Source organism: Thunnus maccoyii, chromosome 10 (assembly GCF_910596095.1).
Source record: "Thunnus maccoyii chromosome 10, fThuMac1.1, whole genome shotgun sequence".
Lineage (NCBI taxonomy): Eukaryota > Metazoa > Chordata > Actinopteri > Scombriformes > Scombridae > Thunnus > Thunnus maccoyii.
This window is the reverse complement of record NC_056542.1, coordinates 8,876,482-8,893,627: the sequence shown is the minus strand read 5'-3', so window position 1 is coordinate 8,893,627 and position 17,146 is coordinate 8,876,482. Positions and strand designations below refer to the sequence as shown.

General features: G+C 38.7%; 1 protein-coding gene across 4 annotated transcripts; it reads right to left on the bottom strand.

The window, feature by feature from the left end:
• Positions 1-38: 38 nt before the first annotated feature.
• On the bottom strand, positions 39-15,575 carry si:ch73-95l15.5. Of its 4 annotated transcripts, none has more exons than XM_042423231.1 (11): positions 15,425-15,575; positions 12,141-12,368; positions 11,037-12,049; positions 10,634-10,780; positions 8,597-8,674; positions 7,558-7,674; positions 6,230-6,379; positions 5,866-6,033; positions 2,775-2,966; positions 1,783-1,974; positions 39-979 (listed from the first exon to the last, which is right to left on the bottom strand). In XM_042423231.1, exons 1-11 carry the CDS (start codon positions 15,453-15,455, stop codon positions 875-877), a joined length of 2,421 nt encoding a protein of 806 aa, XP_042279165.1. In that variant the 5' UTR covers positions 15,456-15,575; the 3' UTR covers positions 39-874. The 4 variants fall into 4 exon arrangements, with proteins under 4 accessions (XP_042279165.1, XP_042279166.1, XP_042279167.1 ...); XM_042423232.1 differs by lacking the exon at positions 15,425-15,575 and adding an exon at positions 14,134-14,358; XM_042423233.1 differs by lacking the exon at positions 15,425-15,575 and adding an exon at positions 14,273-14,358.
• Between the last annotated feature and the right edge of the window lie 1,571 nt (positions 15,576-17,146).

The window sequence follows — 17,146 nt, the reverse complement described above, 5'->3', positions numbered from 1 at the left end:
ATGATGGTTAATGAAATAAGTGAGTCTGTAGACATTAGTAATTTGAATCAGAGTGTTTAATTCTCTTGAGCTAAAAGAAAGAAAATATGTCTCCAGCAATAACTCACAGACTGACAGCACAAGACATGTAAACAAGGAAGATCATTCAGAAAAATATATATTTATAAAAGCAGAAAAAACATGCAGTTAAAAATGCTGTTTTGGTCCTAGATATTCCCCTCCATGAGTGCCAAACTAGCACTGTAAACAAAAATGTGCAGCAAAGAAAGTAAAAAGACAAACACAATAAGACACCTGCCAAAAGCTTCTCAGAATAGAGAAATGCTAATACTAATTTAAAGCAATATTGTACCCGCTCCTGTCCTGAAGGACATAATAAATGTCACTCAGAATCACTGACAATCACATCATTCAGAAATGTTTGTATCCGCAACCATCCCACTGAAATGAAATCTAATCACTGCCTAAACATTAAACCCATTACATTCAAAAATCAACTAAATACAGTTAAATAAATGTGGTGATTTTTAAGTCAAGTATTGAACATCCAGCTTTAAGAAGAAAAGATATCTCTCTACCTGATATCTCTCCAAAATGAAAACAATCAGACTGCATCTGACTCTCTATGTTTGAAATGACCTATTCACTCCAGAGAGTTTAGTAGTAATTGTGGAAAATTAAACTTTCCTTCAGCCCTGTGCCAGGACAAATAAGGTCTGTAAATGCAAACCTCAAATATGTGGAGATAAATATAAATATACACCACGATAAATATGTCAAAGAGGCAAAAAGGTGGTGCAGAAAGTGCAAAGTATTCCTCTATCTCTGTGCAGTAAGTTTGCATCCTGTCATTTTATCACCCAGCTCTCATCTATCACAGTGTGCGTTTGATGGCGGTCACAGGTTCACGTTTCTTCTGTAGGTTCTGCTGCAGCTCTCTGAACAGATGGTCCCGCTCCTCGGCATCCAAGAGGATTTGCTGTTGAACAAATGAAGATCTAGGTCACCACCACAAGCATCAATGAAGTTCAGAGTATCATATAATCTCAAAGAGATATTTTACTAATCTATGTGTGGTTTAAGACAGCAGCATAACTCTCAATCAAAAATACTCATAACAACTTGAGTCGGTGTCACTGACTCGTATTGTGTAGTAAAGAACGAGAAAATTCAAATATCTGTTGCCATTTATTCAAATATTGAGAGATACTGTTAAAATTTTTACATATTGTTACATGGAGCTCTGCAGCGTCATAAGAGCCATGGTCCACTTGTAGTCTTAGACCAGCCACTAGAGGGCACAGTTTCCACTAACAGTTTCAGACGTGCAAGTTTAGGCCTGAGATATATTTAGTTGAGGGGAGCTGCAAAGTCTGCTGATAATTCTCTGCAGTTTAATCACTATGAGTGACACCTCTCGCATTACACATAATCATATTATGCATTATAGCCGTTTAAAAAGTAACAGAACCATCTCAAACCATAAAAAAACATAATTCAGTTTTAATGAAAATGTAAAAATCACCAAATTTGGAGATTCATGGAGGGATTAAAGCAAGAAAAGATTTGTGAGCCTGAAAAGTTGTCAAGGAGGAAATGTGGACAACATATTGAATTAAGTATTATATGAATTTAGACCTGCTCTATGCCTGAAATCAGGCACGGTGCCTGAGAACTTTAATTCCTGTTCACGGTATTCACTGGATAACGACAAAATAGCCTTTTTCTGTGACATGAAGTGTTTATTTGTTTCCTTAAAGTTAACCTGGCTCTGTGTACTACCTCTATGAGTTTGTCTCTCTTCTCCAGGCTCTCCCTCAGTTTCCTCTCCCCTCTCTCTCTGTCCTCTTGGTCGTTCTGCTGGGCTCGATCAGCCTCCTTCTTCTGCTTCTCTTTCTCCCGAAGCTCCTGTCGAGTGTCTCTGAGTTGATCCGTCAGAGAGGAAACCGTCTGGCTGTGACTCTCCTGTTGATTCTGGTGACGGCAAAAGAAATGGTTAGAAAGGCAGAAGCTGCATGCTAAAATGTCCCTTACATGAGCTTTTAATGGTGTAAGCAGGTCTGATGATTTTTAATCTCACTTCAGGGCTCCAGGACTGTAACTAATGATTATTTTCATAATCAATTAATCTGTTGATTATTTTCTTGATAAATCAACTCATTGTTTGGTCTAAAAAATGTCAGAAAATGGTGAAAAATGTCAATCACTATTTCTAATAGCGCAAGATGACGTTCCTCAAATGTCTTGTTTTGTCACGACCAAAAGTCCACAAAGATATTTAGTTTACTATTGTAGAAGACTAAGAAACCAGAAAATATTCACATTTAAGAAGCTGGAATCAGAGAATTATTATTTTTTTCTTTAAAAAATTACTCAAAATTATTCAATCAATTATCAAAATAAAATCAATTAATTGACTAATCGTTGTAGCTCTACTAGCAAATACATGTTTCTGACTGTTATGCTAAAATCAATGCTGGCTGAAGTGCAGTTCCCCCACTTCAATAGATGTGTTGTACAGTAGGTACCGTTTGTTGGATGGTCACAAAAATAAGAATAGAAACATAACTGAACATTGTTTTTCTTCTCAAACATTCAATACTGTCTGAGAATCAAGTGTAGATATGACTGCATCCCCTAAAATCTCTTGATTTGCATCAGACAAGTGTATTTAAAATAAAAAATCATACTAAACTCAGAATATTCAAGCAACTACTTTGTTTTTTTTCTGCAATGTGTAATAAAATGTGTCCTTTTTCATTTTGATACCTCACCTGAACCACAGTCTGGTACTCCTGCAGGGCTGCGGTGAGTTTGGTGACCTCTTGACACATGGTGGTGCTGTTTCCCTCTCTGTCCTTCAACAAGGCTGCCAGCTGGCTTTCCTTCTCCTTCAGCTGAGAGGCAAGAGCCGCCTCAACTCCGCCCCCCGTCAGTCCTTGGCCAATCACAGAGTTGGAGAGAGTCTGGAAGAAAAACGACAAGTCGTGAGTAAAGCTTTCCCCATGGTCACTGAAGTCAATATTTACTGGCAAACCTCATCTCCCAGAAGAAGCCGGGAGGGCTGAACGCTGCAGAACAGGCTCCTCATTCAATAACAGAGAGAATGAAATTTTGTTTTAAGGTGCAAGAGGTTAAATGAACACTTGTTCCACTTTGTATCCAAGTCATACTGCAGCATATTAGAAAGCTCTTTTTCTAAGCTGAAATATTTCTCTATGAGTCTGTGGATAAAACACCAAATAGGACTACAGCACAGTGAAGAGTATCAGACATCTAAAGTAACACTCTGCTCTGCAATTCTTATAGCCAGGAAACTTTGACTTGTTTTCATTTGGGCTGACTGATGTTTTCATTTAATTGCTGATAGACAATTGTAGAACATGTGAATCTTTGAGTCCATGAAAAGTCCTAAAACCTTGACTCACTGAGTCTGACATCAAAATCTGCAGTTTGGAATTAAAAAAAAAAAGAATGAAAAGAAAATACAGCAAATCAAAAAGGCCTACAAATGTGCTTTACCAGGAAAATGCTTTTCCACTCTGTTAAGTGCTTCGGGGCGGATTTTTTCCTGCTTGTTTTTTCTCCTTTTATTGTCAGCCAACAGTAATTGCAGGAGAAATTGTATCATTATTATAATAAAAGCTTATTTTAACTTTAATATGCTGCTGTCGGGGCCAGTCTGTGTGTGGCATGTGGAGGAGAGACGGCAATAGTACTTGATGAATCATCTGAAAAACATCCAGCTACTTTTATAATTAGTGAAGATCAATCAAACCAAACTAGCATGACAACATTTGTACTATGAATTCTTGAAGCTGTGACAGATGACAGATAGTCTCTGACTTCACAACAAAAACAATATAAAGTTGCAAACAGAAATTTTTCCGGTGTTTTTTTTCCCCCCCAGGAAAAAAACTGCCTGCATGCTGCTTTTCTGTTCCCAGTTATTTATTTTATATAGTCTGACGCAGCGTCCTAGAAGCAAGCGAGCGTTGTGACTATCACATTGCATTGCGTAACATCGGACATTCTCTGTCCACACTGAATCCATTAAATATGTTCTTCTGTTACGTCATGTAAACAAACCATGTACCTATCAGCTGTTCACTCAAGATCAGACTGGAAATGTAAGCAGAGAACTTGCTATCCTACATTTGTACTTTTTAAAACAGAAAAAAACACTTTTTATATTGTGATATTTAGATGTTTCATTACTGGAAATGACATACAATATAGCCAACAGCGACTTAACCAGAAACTTCCAGCTCCCCGGCGATCTCCCTCCAGCCAGAGGAGGGATAACAGAGATAACTCCTCCTTTCAACTAAATAAATCAGCCGTTCCTCGTCCGTGACGTACTTTCAACGTGAGCGACAGGAAGTAAATAGAAACAGGGTGCCACATTGTGCTGCGTCACTCGCAGCCGGTTAGAACATTCCAATAGAAAGCAAAGCAATCAAACTGATTTTGTCACTGACGCTCGGTCATGTCACATTCAGTTAGGACACGGTGTGACAATGTTTCAACCACAAATCGCTGCTGCCCTCCCTCTGAAATACCAAACAGGACTACAGCACAGTGAAGAGTATCAGGCATCTACAGTAATACTTTGCTCTGCAATTTTTACAGCAAGTAAACTTTGACTGGCTTTCATGTGGGCTGACTGATGTTTTCATTATATTGCTGATAGACAATTTTAAGACAACGTGATGCAAGATATCGTTTGGACCTTGCCCTTAAAGGAGATGTATCATGTGCATTTTCAAGTATATTTATATCCTGGTGCTCTACTGAAATATCTTTGCATGCAGTTTTAAGTAACTCCTTATTTATCTTATATTGGCCCTTTATGCAGCCCCTCAGTTCAGCCTCTGTGTTTTAACTCCTGTCTCTTTAAGGTATGTAAACAAACAGCAGTAGTAGGATTTCACTTCTTTTTCCTCATTCCTTACTCAAAATTGAAACTTCTCAAATACATCCGTACATGTTCGAGCCCTAATCCCATCCGAAATACGTGAGTGACAGCGTGAAGAACCTGTGGAACAACCTTAGCAACAAAGGCTACAGAACGGACAGTAGTTTGTGGGCATGCTCGAACCAATCTGATGTCATCACGAGGAGGAAGAAGAGGTTCAGAGCAGGTTGAAACCCTGGATTTTACTTGCAGGAACCTTTTTCAATACATTCACCTTATGTTTTGGAACTTTGACCATGTTTAACATAGATATCCAGAATCATGACAGTATAAAAATGACAGAAAATCACAAAAAGCATGATATGTCCATTTTAAGTCATTCTCAAAACTATCTGTTTTATTAGATGGTCGATGTTTTACTTTGTTTTAGCCAATTAAGGATGATCATTTTGTACGTTGTGATCACAATGTGAACTTGCTACAGCTCTAATGTACTATTAAAAGTTGAATCTGTATTAGAGACGCAGCTTAAGTTTATAAATTCAGCACAAAGGTTTACTACTATCTCTCGCATTTATGATCATTTATCAGAAATGATATAACCTCGCAAAAATAGGGCAGCTATTAGAGACAATTTACAGACACACAGTTTTTATGTTTGACGGGTCTATAGTTCTGTCATGTTAAAAATGCTGCTCAAATTCACACTATTTCACACCCTCAGTCAAAAATAATACTGATATGACAAAATATATATTTATATCGATTTTCAAGACTATCAGTAATAGCCATGAAAATATGTCTGAAACAGTTAACCACCTTATGAAAAACGTAATAGCTAGCTATCCAAGTTGTACAATGGATTTCCAGGTTTTTACTCCTCTTCCTTCCAGGTAATTTTGCCATAGTTTTTGCAGGTGAGTGTATGTTTGAATACATTTATATACCTGTACATCTTTCTGACAGCTCTCCAGCTTCTCTTTAAGGCAGCGGATCAGAGTCTCCTTCTCCTGCAGGACAGCAGCGAGGGCCCGGTCACGCTGTCTCCACACCTCCCTCTCATTCTGCACCTCCTCCAGCAGTCGCTCTTTCTCCCGCAGAGTCACTTGCAGATCCTGGAGTAAGGACAAAAATGCATATCAACCTAGATAAAACCTCTGGTAGAATGAACTGTGCATGGGACAAAGTAGACATGTACAGAGTGCTTGAATGTATTAAGCGTGTGTGTGTATGTTTTTGAAATACAACGCGTGAAATTCCACTCCACTTTCTAATGTGTGTGTGTGTGTGTGTGTGTGTGTGTGCTCTTACATTGATAATATCCCGGTTGCACTGCAGCACAGTGTTAAGTGTGTCGAGGTCTCGCTCTCTGTCTCTTCCAGCCTTCCTCAGTGCCTCGATCTCATTCTCTGTGTCCTTTTCTTTGGCAGTTATTTCAGACATCAAACTCTCCAAAGCAGTCTAAAGATCACAAAAAAAAATTAAATCTACGGATGTGGCTCTGTGCAAAGATTTGTCTAAAATTACTAGAGTGCCAATATAATAAGCAGGAAAACATAAAGATAGTCAAAACTGTACCGATACAAGACCGAAAACTGAAAATTGACCATTAAAACATTCAGTCAAATTTGAATAAACTTACAGCTAAGAACATAAACAGTTTTACAAGACAGGATGTCAAGTTTTTGGTGCTCAGTATGTCAGAAGCACATTTCATTTCTAAGCTAGTGAATTGTACTTTAACAAATCATACTTTAACAAGCAAAACGGAGCCAGCTGCTCTATCCAGACCACAAGGGGAAATCAGTAATTTGTTTTTCTCCAGATTTCTTTTCTTTTCTTCAGATAGATAGACTGAGTACTTTAATAGTCCCAAAGATAAACTGCAGTGTGACAGCAGCCACTTCATATAATTACGTAAACAATATTTGTGATTTGACTCAGTCATCCAGACAGTAAAACACATAATTGGTGGACAGTGAGAATCCATGAACATGATTATTAATATCTGTCTTATTTAGTTATTGTCTGTTAGTTATATTATCCTTGTAGTCCACATGTCAAAGCTACAAGTCGATGAATACATGAATCACAAAAACTGTAATCTTGAATGTAATTTCATGCCAGAAACAACAGAGTTAACTTCTTGAAACAGAGTGTAATTTCAGCTCTTCTTCAATTTTTTTTTTTTTTTTTTCTTTTACACAGAGCCACAGAAAATCACTGACAGACTACCGCTGGACTGGTTTTACTTCCTGCAGGCCTGAGGTAAAACTTACCCATCACAAGACCTGCACTGGTATGTAGATGACTATCAGCAAAAGTCTGTTTATCTGCCAACCATTGTTGTGCTACAGTGTAGTGCTGCAACAAATCATTATCGATTAATCTGCCGATTATTTTATCTATCAATCAATTTGTTTTGTATAATAAAAAAAGCCTGTTATAAATTCTTAAAGCCCATGGTGATGACTTCAAATGCCTTGTTTTGTCTAATCAACAGTCAAAGCACCAAAAGATATTTAAGTTTAATATCATAACACATAAAAACTTCAGTGTGTGGGCAATATGTGTCATTACAAAGGAGACAAGTATTTAATGTCAATGAGGAGGATCAAAAGGGACATGTCAGCTCTAACCTTGTTATCAGAGAGAATTTCTTTCAGATTCTCGCCCAGATTCTCAGTCAGCTTGTCGGCCAGCTCAGACCCTGCTCCCTCCTCTACGCATAGTCTTCTGATCAGACCCACGCACTCCTGGAAGAGAGAAAATATCAGTCTGCTTAGTGAAAAACGGAGAACGCACGTGACTTTTTAACTGAAGCGTATAAAGCCATGATGTGTCATAATAAACCAGGCCAAGTGTTCATATGGAGCCCAGAGCCACGTTGATATGAATGCAAATTAGAACCACAGCAAACATCAGGCTGTGTCATCTCATCATTTATCTACAGCTCCAACAGGCAGTCACATGTATTACTTATCTACTCACCCTGAAACTCAAATCTGTTAAAACCTGCTCAAATCCGTTTAAAACCACAAGACTGATTGCACGAGGCGAGAATAAGGGCACACTGAAAATGTTATTTGTACATTTGTTCTGACAATAGGGCCTTCCTAATAAGGTTTAGGCTTACATTTGCTTTCTAACTTAATGTTCACGTCATATAAACAGCTTATTTTTAAAGTAAATACATTGAATTTTAGTATGCTAAAACACCTTGAATGATAAGATGCATTCATGTGTCTGTAAAGAGGTTATTAATTATTAAATAACATATTTCAACACAGGTAAAAGTGCAATAAAGACTTTTTATATATCATCACTTATTGATGATCTTATCCTTTGGTCAGTCCTATTTGCTTTGTCAATTTCATGTACATCAAGAGTGACTTAAAATGAGTGCAACAATCCAGTAAAATCCCATAACAAGCAACTGAAATCAAGGGCAGTCATGATCAAAGCATCAGAAAACATACGTCAGTGTCACTGGTACAATCGTGTATGTGGTTAACAGACAAAGGGAAAGTATTTTTGGCGCTGTCGCTTTAAGGGCGTACAGCGACTTCAAAGACAAACAACATTCCAGTGAGCTTCGAGCCCGAGCCTGAGCAGTAGGAGAAGATCCCAGTGCTGCGTGCATGACCGAGTCCTGTCTGCACTCATCACCTCACCCACCTGGATCAGACGCTCCCGGCTGTGCAGGGAGTGACCGAGGCTCTGCAGCAGGGAAATGCCACCCTCCTCTTGGGCAAGCTACAGGGGAGAGGAAGACAAGTGACATTAGTTTCTTTTACAAGTCAGAGCAGGAGGTCAAACTGTGGTGTTTATGATCAGAGTTTCACTTCTGACAAAACAATACTTTCTTTGATACCTTAGTTTGGGGGGATATAAACATATTTTAACCCCTTTGTTTCATTTAACAAAAGCATGCCAAACTGTTCAATGCATTGGTTTTGAAATAAAAAAACTTTGCCTGAATATAATATAGTCTAAATTTGGATATATTTCATGATTTACATCTAGGTAGTACTCAAAAAGCATTGAGGTTTAATACCCAACTCTATTCCTGACAGTTTGTTTTTATGTGGAATTAACTACATGGATTCCTTTAGTGCTGAAACAATCAGTCAGTTAATAAATTAGTTGATTACAAAAAAATCTAATTATTTTGATAATAAATAAAACCATTTTAAGTCACTTGTCAAGCAAAAATACCAAACATAAATTTGTGCATTTACTGCTTTTCTTATTTTATAGAAGTGTAAAGCAAATCTTTGGATATTGGACTGTTGATCAGGAAAATCAGTCAATTTGGTCACATTAAGAGTCATGCTGAATTAGCTATTAGCAGTTCCTGTTTGCAGTGTACCCCTGTATGTACAGACAATTAGCACCATATTACTTTGATACTGAAGAAAACTTAAAAACGTTATAATTATCAGGAAACTTCTGGAGTTGCAGAAGTCTTTTGATTTCTAAGCAGGTTTATGGATGTTTATTTTCGCGATGCTCATCAGAGATTATATCTTCTAAAAGTTTGAGTGAGAAAGAAAATCATTGTTTGTTGCAGCCATACTATCCTCTTCGCGATTTTGTCTCCAGTTACTCCATGTGTTTAAACCTCCTGCTCCTTCCACACATTTCACATCGATTCTTACTAATATTAAACTATATTCGTCATGAGAATACAGCGTCTTTGATTCTGACAAAGATCAGGTCATGTGGACTGCAGGCTCTACAAAGCAGCTGAGAGGTCTGTTAATGATATCCTCTATCATAAGACTACTGAGCCCAGGGCAAACTCCACTGGTTGGGGAAGATTCCAGAGAGGCTGTGTGTGTGTGTGTGTGTGTGTGTGTGTGTGCGTGTGTGCGTGTATGTGCGCGCGTGCGTGTTTGTCGTTATCTGCACCTGTAAATGAGGAAACGCAGACACACCCTTCCATAACCACAAAACACAGTACACCCACCCTCTATTCCTTTCACAATGCTATATTTGTGCTCAGTCAACACAACGTTCACAGGTCAGTGTATGGAGCGGTTTAGACATGTGACAGATGTTGTACTGAGTTACACATCTGTTTTTCTTGACTGAACAAAATGTAACAATTGTCTCTAATTATATTTATTTTTAGATTATAATTGAGTTTATAATTTAGGATTTTTGTATTTTCTTTTTAAACTTTATTATTTAATTTATAAATTAATTATTTATCATTTCATACGTTGATGAATGTTGAGTGTTTACATTATTATCATCTTTATATATTAATTTCTCCGCTGACCACAATCTTTTTAACATATAATAGTCTTGAATGAAAATGAGAAAAACTCCTGCACACCGTCTCACTTAATGCTGGAGTATTTACAACGTCAACACTATTTTGATAATCAAATATTCGTTTTAGTCTTTTTTTTTTTAAAAAAGGAAAAATATATGCTGGTTGTAGCTTCTCATATGTGAGGATTTTAAGCTTTTGTGTGTCATACTTGATGATAAACTAAATATTTTTGGATTTTGGACTGTTGATCAGTCAAAGCAAGACATTTAAAGACATCACCTTGGGTTTTAAGAAATTGATAACTGAAAATAATCATTTTCATTTTAAGTTGTGCTTTCCTCCGATGGACATGTCACATTCAGGTGTCCGGAGACTTTTTTTTTTTTTAAACATATAATGGGGTGTGTGAGAGAAAAAAACTGAATGCTTACAGGGGTCCACTCCTCTGATCCGTTGACTTCAGTTGGTTTGCTCTTCCCATGTTTCAGCTCAGCCTCCAGGGTCCTGACGCGGGCCACAGCTTGGTCCAGCTGACCTTGCAGGTGCTTAACAGCGTTGTGAACCCTGCCTGTAGTGCTCTGAAATGACAAATGATTGAATACTGAATGTGGGTCGTGGTATTTCTTGGTAAAAATATTAGTGAAATGTGTAATTCTAATCTTGTTGGACTACTGGACTGGCCCCAGTTGCTCCCGGATTACCTATTGCAGTGCACTGTGTCAATATTTACAGTAACTAGCTCACACAGCATTTGGTCAGAGTTCCTCTATCCTATACACACAAAGTACATTTCAATTATCTTTGGCATGCTCAGACACAAATAAAAACACTCACCTCTCGATGAAGAGGCATGAACTCGTCCCTCAGCTCTGTTAGAACGTCCCCGTCCTCTTCATCAGTTTCATCCCCTCCGTTCTCCCCATTACCAAAGTTCAGCACCCGGTTAACATCTGGTAACGCCGTCTCTCCAGTTTCTCCTGAATACCTTCCGTCCTTCCTGCCCAGAACTGGGATCCTGCTCCCTGATGGCGAACTGACCGGCTTTCCTTCAATGCATCTCAGCTCCTTGAGCACAAAGTTGACTGCCTGATCACCTGGTGAATCAAAGGGGTCATTGGCATCAAGAGAGTCCAGAGACTGAACGGACTCTGTGCGGGAAGATGGCCGTAAGGAGAGGCTGGACCCCGCCAGCGAAGCAGGACTGGAGCAGATGGAGGGCACCCTCTGCCAGTGGAGTGGCATGCTCTGGGATTTGTCCCGCGACAATGCTAACGGAGAGAAAGGTTGGAAAGGCAAGCGGCGGGGAACGCCACAAACTGACTCATAATCCGAGTCTGACACTCGCAAGGAATCACAGCCTTCACATCCTTTACCCTTTCTACATCTTTTACCCGTTCTTATAAAATACGGACATGTGTCCCACTTCTCGGACCAGCACTCGTACTCTGAAAGAGCCATATTCTCTTTGAGCATCTCCCTGTAGCCCTCCTTCTCTGCCTCGCCATCCTCCTCGCTGGTGCTGCCCCTGCTCTGGAAGTCCTGTGGGTGTCTCTGGTGGTAATTTTGGCGAACCCACTGTCTGATCTTGTCCCTCTCCTGTGTCAGCTTCTGAAGCCTCTCAGACGAAAGCACCCTCACCCTGGCTATCACTGAGTCAAACTTAAACACACGCTCGAGGACGCACATGCATTTGCCACACACAAACTCCCCCTGCCCGTTGCCCCGTGATACAGACTGCCCCAGTATGTGGGTCAACACAGAGAGCAGATCCATTCCTTTGGAGGGGGAGCTCAGGGATAGCTGGGACTTTGAGAGAGAGACAGAGGATCCCAGGGAAAAAGTGCTGCCTGTGAAGAGTGTAAAAAAAAAAAAGTTTATGAAAGATATTTGGGGATATACTTCAGACAAACTTTTGATTTTCTTTTGCTCCAGACTCACCCCAGGGGCTGCTCTGCGAGGACCTGGACAGGCTTCCTCCTCTCAGGGATTCTGTCGGGGTCTGAGGATGACCAGTCTTCTTATTTTGGCCTCCGAACAGCCACCGTCTTTGGTTTCCCTGGAGAGCGCCTCCACATATTCGGCACAAGTCATTTTTACCTCTGGAGGACATCGTGGACAGAGGGCTGACACAATCCCCCTTGATGTCCGGTAGATGTTGGGAATTCTCTGTCAATTAAAACAGAAAAAAAAGCAGAGATGCTTTTACAGCAGTTTGTTCCCAGCCTGGAGATCAGGAACCCACAGGGGACCGCAATGATGATTAACAGAATAAAGAACAAGAAAAAGCTAAATTCTGGTTCTCAGAATTAGGTATATTTCCAGACTTTTATCAACAGCTGCAACGATTAGTCAATTAAACAATTAGTTGATTGACAGAAAATATAACTATTTTGATGATTGATTAATAAGTCAGTTTTTTTAAGAAAACGTCCAAATTCTCTGAGTCCAGCTTCTGAAATGTAAATATTTTTTGGTTTATTAAGTCTTGTAGTCTATCTTTGGATTATGGACAACAGATTGGGACAAAAGAAGACATCTAAGGACACAGACTTGGGCTTTGGGAAACAGCAATAGATATTTTTCACCACTTTTTGGACATTTTATAGACCAAACGTCTTATTGAGAAAACTATCGACAAATTAATCTATGATAATGAAAATAACCGTTAGTTGCAGCCCTACTTTTATCTAATAAGTTGATTTTTCTTGTGAAACACTGAATAGTTTTACCTCTTTAAGCCTCTATAATGCTCACAAATGAACTGATCTGTGATAATCGATCACATTTAAGGAGCTGGAATTAGAGAATTTGGGCATTTTTTCTTCAAAATTGACTCAAAACGATTAATTGATTATCAAATTAGTTTGCAATTAATTTAATAGTTGGCAACTAATCGATTAATCAACTAATCGTTGCAGCTCTACTCCCAAATTGAAATGATCACAACTCACAGACCAAAGGGTTCACAATCACATGTTGGTTTTGTCCTCTGGGTTCACGAGCAAAAACAGGTTGTGAAACACTGATTTACAGCCCACTTTATTGTCACTAAAAGACAGAAACTTAAGGAAGGAGTTTTGAATTCATTTCAAACTGGCATGTAGCGTAACAGCTGGCTCAGATTGATGTTAAAAAATTGCTCAAAAGTTGAGAGCTGGATGCTGAAAAACAACAAGTTTTCTTCACATTGAATGAGGCTGTGGGCAGTTTGATTTGTCTAATCTCACCAGTTTAGTGCCTTCCTGATGCTTTAAACTTCTGATTTTTATTTAGTTTACGTATCTCTTTCCTGCATATGAATGTTTTGGTCGACTGGTTTATTGCAGCATACAGCTGGTGGGTGTTTACAGTAGCTTCCCACAGGGCGGGACACGTCGACCTTGAGCCACGCTGACAGTGAGTTCAGTCAGTCTGTCCATGAATGAAACTTTCTCTTCAGCATTCAGTCTCTCCGTGAACGTTTTGCTCCTTCACAGGATGTCCAAGATTTTTTTTAAAGCCAATTAAGACGCCCTAACCCTCCACAAAACCCCTCGAAACAAACCATTTGCAATGACGTGACAATAAAATCTCATAACCTCTGAATTAAAAACATAACGCGATAATTATCCACGACATTTGGCTGTTTGTTATACAGTGTAACACCGTGTAATCCTTTCCGACTTTTGACTTACATACACCATGTAACATTTTTCCAAAGGGAAACTCTTCACCATCCAGTGGAAAACAGTTGAACTATCCTCTATCTGATTCTATTTTAAGCAAGTGAGGTGCAGCGATTCAATATGAAACTAACGTCAGCCTGTGAAAGACGAGCTTCAGTGTTATATCACTGTGCGCATTCACCAGCCTCGGTTTAGCTCAGTCTGCTTCCCACTAGGCTTCACAAACACATGCACAATTAGCTTTCATATAATTGTAAAAGCCTCACGTTTGAGTCCTCCCGGCTTCACGCGCAGAACGTGATAAAGTCCCGTCGTCACGCGAGCGAGAAAGAAACCTTCATTGTCGTCTCATGAATGAAGCGAAGTCACAAAAATGCAACTATAAAGTCTGTAAAAGTTTCCTACAGAGAAATCTCCACCGGGAAATGGACCGGAGTCGCGTTGCACCACAGCGGAGTAGAGGAAGAGAGGTGGGTGTCACCTTGCTGACGTCACCGGTCATACCTGTTTAGAGCCGTGCGAACAGACACGGAGGAAGTCTGGCTGACAGGAATAATAATAAACTTTATTTATACAGCACTTTTCATAACAGAGTTACAGTGCTTTACAAGGTTAAAACATTGAAGTACTGCTGTTAGGCAGTAAAATCAGATAATTAAAATAAAACAAAATAAAATACCCCTAGTAAAAGATTTTAGAAAAAACTTGGACTCGGAAGATTTAAAGATTTAAACATGCACACTCCATGTCACACGTGTAATATTTCTTTGCACTTTATATTAAAATGCATTTTGCAATATTTCTCACTACAGTCAAATAACCAGAGACAAGTTGATACGATACTTAACTGTCCCAGTGAGAAATTTGCCTTGGACATCACAGTGTGATTCTAGGATCAGACCTTCAGGGGGGACTCAGCCCCTAATAAGAATGTGACATGCATACAGTGCCTTGAAAAAGTGTTCAACCCCCCTGCTAAATCACTTATTTCACTAGATAACAATTAATACATTAATATTTTTCTATATATGATATTTTAATTTACAACAATAATACTTTTAAAGTCCATATAAAGCAATGATAAATGTGTTCTGAGTTAGTCACACCACAGAAAAATGTGTAATTAACCACCCAGCAAAATCTGAATGATTAAAAAAGTCACCAAGTATATAAAATTAGGTTTTAAAATCGTGGAAAAATAAGCAGTATTCTCTGCTCTGAAATGCTGGAGGCATATCCACTGAAGCCACTGAAAGCACAGACCAACTGAACAGCCTGTGAGTTAACAACGCTCAAACCAAACTCCTGTGTAAAAATACACAATTTAAAATAGGCCTTGTCTGTAGGTGTAAGGCAAGCAACATGGAAGATATTTTAAAAATAAAGTAACATTAGGGGCCACTGTTTAATTCAGCACATATTTTGTAAGTAAATGTGGACTTACTTCAGTAAAAATGTAACTTAAATGACTAGTTAACAAGATAACCACCACCAATCATCACTACGTTATTGTCGGGTTTTTTTTCAATGGAGTTCGGTGCGCTTAACCATACTCACTCCTCTGCTGAAACATCAATGGTGGCTTCATTGTGGCAATCACCCTTGGAACAAAAGCCTCTCACACCATGCTTTTTGGTGAAGTGCTGCGCGGTGAATGCTCTTCCTCTGGCTGGGGACCTTTCAGCTGCACAGCCGGTGCTGATGCCGAAGCCGAGGGCTGCGTCTGGTGTTGGCTGCTAGTCACCCCTCTACGTCATGGATCCACCATTTCTGGCCCGCCCAAAAAATCCTGAACACAGAAATGGTAAAAAAAAAAACACTTCTACGCTCTAACTCCACATTTCAGTACTACATAGTTGACAGTCTTTCCACATGTTTTCAGCAATTATTTTCTAACATGTAGGCTATAATGTGTTTAAAAAGAAATCTCTCATTTTCCTTTACACAGACTTTAATGAATTACTAGCAGCCTAAGTAATATGAGTTTTACACTACAAAATATTTTTTAAGAAAATAAAAAATGGAATAAGCTATGTTGTCTGCAAAAGTATTCAACCCCATTGCCTCTCGCAAACCTCAATTCAATTAGGTACACGATGTTACTTTAGACGTAAGGCTGGGTAATACGGACAAAATCAAATATCACGATCATTTTTGACCAAATACCTTGATATCAATATTGCAACAATACTATAAGGATGGTTACTGGTGCTTTCATGAAATATTCACACAAAATAATTTTTGATAAATAATTATCAGTAGTGTGGATATAATGACTAAGTGGATAAAGGCAAATGATAGAACAGCTAGAACAGTCTTATAAGTTCAGAAAATTACATCACTTTACTGTAATGCAGCACTTAAAACCAGGAAAACACAACATTTATGCCATATCACAATATCCAAAATCTAAGATGACATCTAGTTTCATATCACAATATCGATATAATTGATCGATATATTGCCCAGCCCTATTTAGAAGCAACCTAATTAGTTGGATGTTCTATTGTAGTGTATAATAATAATGGTTCAGAATGAACAATCACAGATTTCAATATACTATACCTGTTTTAGAAAGGACCCTCATCGGACCCTGATCGGTCACAAATTTATTCTGTAGCATAACAACACCAAACATACAGCCAGAGTCATAAAGAACTAGCTTCAGTGACAAGAGGTAAAGTAGTCTTGCAACAGATGGTATGGCTCCCACAGAGTGCTGATCTCAACATCATCAAGCTGGTCTGGGATTATATGAAGAGACAGCAACAACTGAGACGCCTCAATCCACAGAACATTTTAATGTTGCCAAGGTACAGCTAAGTTTAACAAGTTTGTCTAATCTATAACAATGCATATTTTATAAACTAATCATTTTACACATTAAATATTTATATGAAAAGTAGCTGGTAAGTAGCCTATAGCAGTGACATATATGTATGGAGTAAAAAGTACAATATTTCCCTCTGAAATGTAGTGAAGTAGAAGCACAAAGCAGCATAAAAAAGAAATACTCAAACAAAGTACAGGTACCTCAAAATTGTAATTAAGAACAATACTCGAGTAAGTGTATTTTCCACCACAGGGAACAGAGGAAATAACCTCCATGTAGCCTAAAGATCCATATTAGTGATTAAATTAAATTGTCTATATGTGGCTGTTTGTGTGTGTGTGTGAGACCCAGTAGGGAGTTGGAATTGGTTTACAGGAACCATAGATAAGGATGCAGCATTTCTGATGTCCCCAATTGCAGTCATAATGCCAATTTACACAAGCATT